At 43.0% G+C, this 10,385-nt stretch overlaps 1 protein-coding gene across 1 annotated transcript; it reads right to left on the reverse strand.

Moving 5' to 3' along the window:
* Positions 1-2,753: 2,753 nt before the first annotated feature.
* On the reverse strand, positions 2,754-7,969 carry tmem196 (transmembrane protein 196; the record flags this gene model as incomplete). Its single annotated transcript, XM_080515623.1, has 5 exons — positions 2,754-2,825; positions 2,922-3,040; positions 3,994-4,129; positions 5,808-5,864; positions 7,805-7,969. 5 exons carry the CDS (start codon positions 7,967-7,969, stop codon positions 2,754-2,756), a joined length of 549 nt encoding a protein of 182 aa, XP_080371749.1.
* Positions 7,970-10,385: the final 2,416 nt, after the last annotated feature.

Genomic DNA, 10,385 nt, shown 5'->3' on the forward strand with positions numbered 1-10,385 from the left:
ACGACAGACACACGTCACACATAGATAGGAATGAAATGTACATGTTTTGTTAAAGTACAAAGAACTATTAAAATAACCTGGAAAGTTTTAGTTACTTTTTAACTGCACTATTCAATTCAGTTGATCTGCCTGACATAACTACATAACACACTTTTCAAACAAACAATAACTTATGTATAAATTATGCTTAGGTTATTTGCTTTGAAAGCAATATAAAGATATAATACAATATTTTTCCATATGAATCAATGGCCCATTATTGTGAATTAGTTCATATACTCAAAAATACAATTTAGCCATTAAAAATGTAAGAATATTTAATTTGCCACTTCATTGTCTGCCAGACAAGGTTTTAGAAAATGCCAAGACAATCAGAAATTAGTATTTGTAGTTATTTGCCCCTCCTCTGTTTAGTTTTTATTCAGCTGTTTCTGCACTGCGATCATGAATACCCAGAAGCCTTGTTGTCCCCATGTCTTATTGTTCTGCTCATTAAAGTCGATATTCATCTTGGAGCCTTGCAAATAAAGCAATACTTCAAACATTGGGAAAATGTGGGAACTCCAAAGTCAATTTATTTCCAATGAAAAGTATGGAGATGGAGTAAAGAACACAAAATACACATTCTTGAAACCTCTATTCAAGTACAGTATTGGTCCAGTCTGGATAAATCCATGACTTAACGCTTGCTAAAGTATTAACCACAAAAAAATCATAAGCACAACTTAATCACATGATCAGTGTAACTATTGAGTTACCAATAAAAACAAAGGGGGAAAAAAAGTGATTTATCCTGGGGAAAGCACTCAACATGCCCTTTGTTCTGTGAAGTGCAGGTTGTGCGCTGATAAGCGGTTTTGTCCAATGAGAGACGCTCATTGATTCTGTATCCTGTTTTTACCTACAGAGCCACATTAAGATCATTAGGGTGACCTGAGGTGTCAATTAGTGCTCCTCACACACACGCGCGCGCGCACACACACACACACACACACACACACACACACACACACACACACACACACACACACACACACACGCGCGAAAAAAAGGTCCTGACACAAACGTAGACACTGACAGAGGTATCCAGTGTTACTGCTTGCTGACAGAGAAGCACCATGGGAGGTCACATGATTCAGCACTCTTGCTCTCTCTCTCTCTCTCTCTCTCTCCACATACACACACACAGTGAGATTGCAGGTCTGGTGCTCTCTGGGGTGTCATGGCCCACTCCTGTCTATTGTCACAGTGATAAATAGTGACGTGGTTACTTAGTCAGCATAACCTCCCAGTGGCCCTTGCTGCTGTGGGCCCCAGTTAAAGTACACACACACACACACACACACACACACACACACACACACACACACACACACACACACACACACACACACACGCACACACACACACACACACACGCCTCCACTGTTGTGGATTCTGGATGGAGAAGGCAGACGCCATAATGAGGTATTGAACAGCGTGCTGTCGTGAAAGCAGCTGCATGTCTTCACTAGAGGTCAGTTGTGTGTGTGTGTGTGTGTGTGTGTGTGTGTGTGTGTGTGTGTGTGTGTGTGTGTGTGTGTATGTGTGTGTGTGTGTGTGTGTGTGTGTGTGTGTGTGTGTGTGTGTGTGTGTGTGTGTGTGTGTGTGTGTGTGTGTGTGTGTGTGTGTGTGTGTGTGTGTGTGTGTGTGAGAGCATGTGTGTGCAATCCACCAGCTTTATTGCTGTTCCTCCTTCTGCTTTGTGAGGCGTTTTATACCCGCGGGTTTGACAGATTCACTTCAACAGTCCTCACAGGACTGCACACACTCCATACATCTTGCACAGCATTGATAGTGTTGACATATTTTCAATGTTTAACATTTAATTTGAAGAGATTCTCCGATGATTAAATTGGAAATAAATACTCTGTGTATTGACTGAAATGTTTTATCCTTCCCACCAGCCGAGAAGCAACTCGCGACACCCTTATACTTACAGCATAACTCATGCAAAGTCCACATCATTACACTACTAAGACATGAGTCCTGTACAACAAGCTGGCTCTTCATATTTTATGATTATATACACATCGTTTGAAATATTCTCTACGAAAGTGAAGCAATACATGAGCCCACATCTCAGAGTCGTCATACTTTAATTGATTTAACTTTATAAGAAGCGTTATAAAAATATGTCTGATCTATAGATACCTGATATACAAGCATGGACGTACAGTACAGTACATTGCGCATCACTGTATTTTCATGTCGAAGCATTCTATTATCCGATGATACATACAGACTACTGTAGGCGATCTCACGATCTGCATTCCATAAACCAATAACAAGACAGAGAGAGCTAATAAGGACAGTGAGACTGAAATAGCTGGAGCTCTTCAGAACAAGTGAATCAGCTGCATGCTCAGTTTGTGCTCATCACTCTCAGCATCTGACTGGATGAAACATGTCCTTCCCGCTCACTCGTTTAAGGACCAAAACGTCGCCACCGAGACCTTCGTCACCTGATTTGCCAGCTCGCCATCCCGGCTTTGGTTTGACTTGTACTTGAGGGTCTTCAAACCCAGGTTTGCATAATAATTCAGAGACACGAATGCCTTTGTTTATGCTGTTCGTACCGTTCAAAACGGTGGCGTGGTTCACTTCCTCTGATCGGGACGCAGGTAAAAAGCTGCAGGACGTGTAAAAGTGGAGCAAAAAGCTGCGATCTGCTGCCTGCTCAGGTTGTGCGCGTGGCTTTTCTCAGGGCGTCGTCACGGTGACGCTGTGGTGTGTCCATTGTAGGAGATCTGAGGAATGCCGTTACTGGAGTTGTCCAGGACCTCCTGGAAAAAGGACACACACACACTTAATATTCGGACTTTTAAAGCTTTTTGAAGTCACGTGTTATACAATCAATGGACCTTCTATTCTTGTCCCACCTTCTCGGTCATCTCGTGTGAATGGTGCAGCGAGTGTTCCCGCTCCAGGAACATCCGCTGCTGCTCAGAGCTGGCCAGGCGACAGGTCAGCCACGTAGACAGCGTACAGGAGGAGATACCTGCACAAGACGGAGAGAAAGAGGAACCACACCCAGGGAGGACTCTCTATGAGAAGTTGATCTGGGCTTTAATAGTATCATTCATTCATATTAAGTTTCTTTACTCGCATTGGCAAGGTGAAGTTTTCACTTGTCAACCTGATTTCAGCAAACGTTTGTCCTTGTTTCTTTGAAAACTGCATTTTCATACATGTATACGGTGTTTTTGATCTTGCAAGTATTATTTTTTATACCAGTTCCCCACCGTAAGGTGTAGGGTTAAAACAGTTCAACTTCTTCCTACCCCCTTTTCAAGCATGCAACACACACATTGTAAAAGTGGAGTGTGTGTCATTTGAACTCTGGGTGACTCATTTAAATGATTGTTTCCTTATTTTTTTTAATGTATTCTGTTTGTTTCTCTTTCAATTTTTTAGATGTCTGGAAATAAATAAATAAACAAATACATACATACATACATACATAAATGCATAGATAATATATACATTCCTTACAGTTTCAGTGTTATCATTTGTATTTTCCTCTATCTTGTCTTGTCTTGTTTTTTCAATCATAGTTGTGTTTCTGTGTCTTTCTTTAAGACAATAAAATATTTTTTAAAAATAGCAATTGACATGGATTAAACAAAGAGGCTGTCTGTTGGGACTGGGACCTCGGGATTTGACGCATTAGAACACATCCAGCATAATCGACAAACTTTACCGGTGACAATGAAACCTTTGAATAATCTATCTATACTAGGATTTGTATTGGGTGTCACATTTTAAAAGAAATGTGTCACTGTCACTCGAGTGATGCGTGAAAGGTAGGGTTTTTTTTTCTGTTAAACAACCCCGACCTTGCTCATGATGTCATTCAGACGCAACACGCTGTGAACATGAATGATCACTCCCAGTGGTGTCAGTTGTGTGGGAGTAAATAAGTGTGCAGTGTCACACAGTGTTTTAATTTACCCAGACAGGCCAGAGTCATGGCGGCCAGGTGGATTGACTGCGTTGAGCCCGGACGCTTATTCAGTGCTCGAACAAACTGAAAGTTGAGGATGCCACCGATCAGACCGCAGATGCAGCACGCTGAGAAAAGGATCATCTTAGAGAGAGAGAGAGAGAGAAAGAGAGCGAGAGAGAGAGAGTGAGAGAGAGACAGAGAGAGAATGAGAGGAGAAAATGGTTTGTGTCAAAGCAAATGGTAAAATTAATGTCCTATCAACAAAACTTTATACCAGCTGTCATAACGTGATGAGATGGGAGATAAACTAACTAATGTTTAGCCTCCACCTCCGTCATTCCGCTGTTTTGAACAACAGTTGTTGTGATGAGTAATGGATATCAGTCAAAATAAATCAAGTTTCCGATTAGAAAATTGGATCGCTGTCAGCCGACTCGCTTTTTCAGAAATACTGCTCAGCCAGTAAATATGCTACATCCGTCACTTGCTGTGTTTGTATACGCATGTGTGATTTGGATGACAGACAGTTGGTGTGGTTTTATTTTTAGTATTAAATCATAAGTCACATTATATGGAGTGGTCCTATTGAATGAGAGAAACTCAATTTCAGTTCGAGAATCCTTTTTTTTTTTTTTTTTCCTCCCCAGCATAAGCTAAAAGGAAAATGATCATTCCTTTACTTTGCCATCACTTTTGATAAATTCCATGCCTTTGTGTGTGTGTGTGTGTGTGTGTGTGTGTGTGTGTGTGTGTGTATCAGGCTGGAAGTGCAGGTTCCCTTTCATTCCTGCCAGTACAGATGCCGTTAGTGCCTTTAACTGCATGGAAAAGAGCATCTCCAATTTCAGTCATTACCCGCTGAAGTGTGGAAAGCGGCTGGCAGGGGTCCTCAGCCAAACCAACCTAATGCAATCATCACCACACCGGCAAAGAAGGAGGGATGGGGGGGGGGGGGGGGGGGGTAGATGAGCAGATGAGGAGAGGAAGATGGAGGGAAGAAGAGGATCAAACTGACTGAATGGATGAGAGTGAACAGAGGAGGGTTCGGCAGACGAAGAGAGGGGTGACGAGGAAAGAGAGAGACACGAGGAGGAAGAGATGGCGACGCGGAGAGAAAAGGCAGGGGAGGGAAGGAAAGGTTGAGAGATGTCTCTGTTACAACGGACTGCGCTGACATTGATCCATCATTAGTGCCCTCGCTGCAGGAGACAGAGAGTCACAGGGAAACACGAGGACTCGGAGACACTGAGAGACTGTGAAAAAGACAGAGGGAGAGGAGAGAGGTGACTGCCTGTCTCCTCTCATTTCCACAGACATCACGCTTCCCGTCGCTCTGTTTTGCACCTGCTCAAAGGAACACACACACACACACACACACGCACACACAGCCTCATGGTAAAGTGTGGGAGGAGTTTGCATGTTCTCTCATCTGTGGGTTTTCTCATTTTTTTCCTCCCACGGTCATTCTTCCACATCCCACTATGTAATTTTCCAGCACTTCTGGTTCAGGACTGACAAATCCCCTGCATCTACGTATTCACATCTGAGTTTTTTCACAGATTAAACACGTGAGATTTGATATCACCAGGCCAACTTGTACCTGGACGCTCTGTATGTTTGCCTTGGCTTCTGATTTACTCCTGAGAAAGAGTCTGAGGACGCTCACGTCCCAAAAAATCTGATATCACCGGAGGGCTTTAGCGGCGTTCTGCAGCAGAAATTGTATTTTCGTGAGCCAGTATAATAGGATTAAAGGGAATTTATTGTTCTCTGAGAAACAACTTCTTCTCCAAAAAAAAAAAAAGGAGGATGTACTTACAATGAGTCCCGTCCTCTTCCGAGCGCACAGCACTCCACACATCCCACAGACCAGGAACTGGGAAAAGAACAAAAGTGCAAGTGAACAAATGAACACAGAAGTTAGAATTAGTGTTATAATTAGTTTTTCATTAGGGAAAAGTACTGGTTCAGAAACAATAAAATGTAAAATATTCTTTTTGACTGGTTCCTTCCCATCCTGACAACAGGAAACGCGAACGCTCGGTTATTCAAATGCAATTTTCTTCCTCTAAAAATAGTGTGTCATCACGGGCTTCACGTAGGGAGCCATATTGTACTGGATGTCAGTAATTCAGACTGAGCCGGAGCAGCATGGTGGTGGAGTCGATGCTGGCAGTGAGCAGTGTGCGTGTGTGTGTGTGTGTGTGTGTGGGTGTGGGTGTATGTGTGAGGGGGAGTGTGCCTTCCTTTCATTTCAAGTATCAGTTATCTTAAGACCATTTTGAAATTCGGGACACTTAAAGCCATCAGATTACTGATTACTTTACACTTCTTGTTAGTATTTCACTGCTTTTAGGAAACACACTCACTGATTAGATCTCCTCTGAAGTTATTACAGCCTCAATCTAAAGTTTTCACCACTTTTGTCATTAACTGGCAGCTGCAAATATCTCACAAGTAGATATGAGATTGCATATATGTCTGCCCTGTGTTGTTGATAAACTACAATATTGTTTTCTAAGATTAATTAAACAGATGTTCTATTACTTTTCAGAAATGATTGGGTTGAAAAGAAACTGTTACTCCTTCATACCCCCAGCCAAAGTTATTGTATGTAAAATGAAACTTACATCAGCAGCAGCCTAAATTTGTAATTAGCCTTCTGAGGTCAATCAATCATAATAAGCCGGTCCAAACCTCCGTGAGACAGGAGAGCGCTGACTCAGCAGCTCAACATCTGTGAGGGTGAATACACCAATATCACATTGTGTTTCATCTTCTCCACAACAACTTTGTCCTCAGCTCTGTGGAGGCACACACCCAGACATTCTGTTACAATATCATTATGTTGTCTCTCTGCCTCGTGCATCTGTTCCTTTCAAACTTCGCCGTGAGGCAGACGCGCTCTGCCGAGACCCAGCCTCATCCTGCTCCCTCCATTTGCGTCTCCACAAACTGAATAACAGACCGTAATCCCTCCCAGCTGTGGGCGTGTGACTGAACTTTTCACAGTCTGTGCAGCGGAGGGACTGAGAGCGGTGCTGAAACAAGAGGAGACGGTTGCAGCATGCCAGGAGGATGAGAGGGCATAAAAGCCATGACCCTCCCGAGTACTGAGCAGCAGTTCAAGCATGGACTGATGAAAGTCATCATTAACTTCAGTCCAGCATTATGTGTGCTTCTCTGATATCAGAGGCAAAAGTGCATTGTTGTAACAACCATAGGAGAAAAACACAGGCAGAACAGTTAGGTCTAAACTTCCTTCTTGGTAAAACGGATCATTTTCAACCGTGGAATTTGAAAAGAAGTACATCATTTTTTTTTATCTATGCTAAATTAAACTTTGACAGAACTTGTAAGAATACCCAGTCTCACCTAAAGGAGAGAAAAAAATCTGTTTTATTTCTCAAACAGGAATTAAAGTATTATGATGTCAAGGAAAAACAATCTCGTTAAAGGAAACTCAAAGTTTTTAGAACAAATCTGAACGACCCTATGATTTATCACTGTTTTCATGATTAAATGGTGGAGATCTTGTTTTCTCTCTTTGCTAAAGCATTAACAGTTAATAAAGTAAACTGGCCACACACACAAAAAAAGCAATTGTCTAATGACGAACTATCAATCCAACTATTTTCATTTGAATTCTTGCAGGCGTGCAGGTAAACTGTGCGTCACAAACACGAGTTACAATTAACAGCACAAAGTTCTCTTATCGGACTGTGTCCTAACACCCGCCACACCATCCTTGGGCGACACACATTCATCCACCGTGGTAAAGTAAACCGTGGAGAGAGAAGAAGCGGGGGGTCGTACACAGAGTCCACTCCACACCGGTGAAGCGTCGCCCTGCTGCGGCTTGTGCTCGCCCCGGACCCAACTGATGCCCACGGCTCCCAGGACGATGCTCGCCACACCCAGGCCCACCTCCACCACGGACAGCAGGAGAAGGCTCCACAGGATCTTGCGGCTGGAGCACATCCCGCCCCGGGCATCTCTCCAGCTTGCAGCCGGAGGAGGCGGCAGGAGGCGGGCGGAAGAGGAGTCCGCTTCTCCGGATCCGAGCGCCTCTTTACCGCTTCATGCCCTCCTGGGTAGGGGAATAAATGGTGATCAGCACTGGTAAATCCAAGTCGGACGAAAAAGCAAAGAAGGAAAGTTGAGGATGCTGAACTGTTCGAAAGTGGAGGAGTGAAAGCTGCTCCTCCTCGCTCCCGAGGAGCGCTCAGATGAACTCCCTCCGCTCGCAAGAAGTGCGTCTGTGCCGCATGGCGCTGTCCATGGTCCTTAAACGCTGCTCCGCGTGCGCGCGCGCGCGCGCGCGAGCACACACACACACACACACACACACACACACACACACACACACACACACACACACACACACACACACACACACACACACACACACACACGAGCCAGGCGGGGTCTCAGCCTCTGAACCCACTGGAGAAATTTGAATATTTGACAAAGAACATCTTCCGTTGTTCACATGGATTTCTCAGACAACTGATGTGACACAGAGAACTTCGCTTTGACGCCACACAATCGCTTTCTCACAGAGTATCACGGTTAATGTCTATTTCCATCTAATTTGCTAAATCTTCGACTATTGTTTGCAATTGTTATAACTGGCACAATTGTGGTTTGCTATGGAAGCTTATTTTAGCAATTAATAAATGCATTTTTAAAATGTGTGTTTTGATGATACAAAAACTACTACAGAGTTTCACCTCACGCTTAAATTCAATAAATAGTGTTTATGCAACACGTGCCCCCTGGGCCTTAAATTTCAGTTTTTTTGATAACCTGAAGTAAAATACAAGGAAACCATACTTGCTGGGATGTACTGGTGACTTGTGTAAAGACAATAGATGGGTGTATAATACCTAACACTACTTGTGATTCTTTTATCAACCGAATAAAGGTGTGTTATAATAGCTAAAACTGGACTCTGAATCAGACACAGTTGCAAGGTAATGTAACTGTTTCACTGCAACAAGAGTCAGAGCAGATCATTCCATGACATATTAGAACGCGCCAAGCCGTGGAAAATGAGTGTATCAGGCCAGCTGTTTATGCTCAAGCCTTTTGTCTTCAGGTGTGAATCTGAGTGGAGCAGCAGACGTCTCGAGTTTGATGTGTCACCTAAAGTGCTGTTTGGGTGTTTCGTAATTACTGTCATGCTGTGAAAATCATCCTGCTTTGTCAGCTGCTTTGAGTAAAATGGGCAGAGGTGACATTTTGGAGATGAAAATAACTTGTAGTACAAAAAAACAAACAGAACCGAGGTTCCAGCTGGCCTGAGAATAACTTTCAGGACAGTTCATAAAAACATAAGAAGAGGGTGACGATGACACACAAAACCTGATAAATAGAACTTGCAGTTCACAGTCTTGCCCCACGACACTTCTTCACATGGATGGAGGAGACGGGTACTGAACCATCAACCTTGAAACTGGAGGATGACCAGTTAAGGTGTAGAGGATTGCTATCAACACAATGCTTGAGAAAATGATTGATAATGCATCCACTTGTAAATGTATAGCTTGTTTTTTCAAATCTCACTTTATCACCTTGTTCCATATATTTAATGGAAGTGACTCATCTAATCGTAGCCGTGTTTCCTCATAAATTACTTCCTTTAATATTTCCTCTTTTGAACTTCTCAAACAAAAAAAACAAACAACGATTACAACACCTTCTGTCAGCAGGACAACATAGTATCTGAAAAGCAAACCCACATGCTTCCTCAGCCTTTTCTTCAAATAGCTAAACATTCAATAACCCCACGTGCAGGAGCTGGATTTCTGTCTTTGCTGAGAAAAATCAAAGAGTTTGAATTAAGCCTGCAGTACGCCAGAAAACAAACAAACATGCCTCAGCTGATTCAGGCTTCTCAAGCTTGTGTGCATGTCCTGACATATCCCTAATCAATGCGCATGGCAATAGGTATGAGGAATAACTGCATTGTGTTACAGTAATCTCTAATTTAATACAGAGCAGCGAACGCGAGATCAGCTGAGGCAGACATAAGATGAAGTACCTGGTGAACATGCCTCTGCTTGTCGCTTGCCTTGAGGTGGAATTGTATAAATTATGCAGCAGTCCGGATTATTTTAAGGCCAGTTTGATTTTACTCATTCTGGCTGTATACAGTCTATAAGTTGTTGCTCTGTCCTTGACACAACATAGTTCATGACAAGTGCCACCTGGATGTAAGTCGAGATGAATATGGTCTATTCGATAATATCCCGTCGACACGGCTGGTTTCTATTCAAAGCAGCTTGTTTTTGCTGTTTCACATCTACAATCCTGAATGTTTTATGATCTGTTGGGGTCTATAAATCCACGGTAAATAGAAAGACTTGACGTCGTGTTTTTTTGCTGAGCTTAT

The sequence above is a fragment of the Blennius ocellaris genome (assembly GCF_963422515.1).
Source record: "Blennius ocellaris genome assembly, chromosome: 20".
In the NCBI taxonomy this organism is placed as follows: Eukaryota; Metazoa; Chordata; class Actinopteri; order Blenniiformes; family Blenniidae; genus Blennius; species Blennius ocellaris.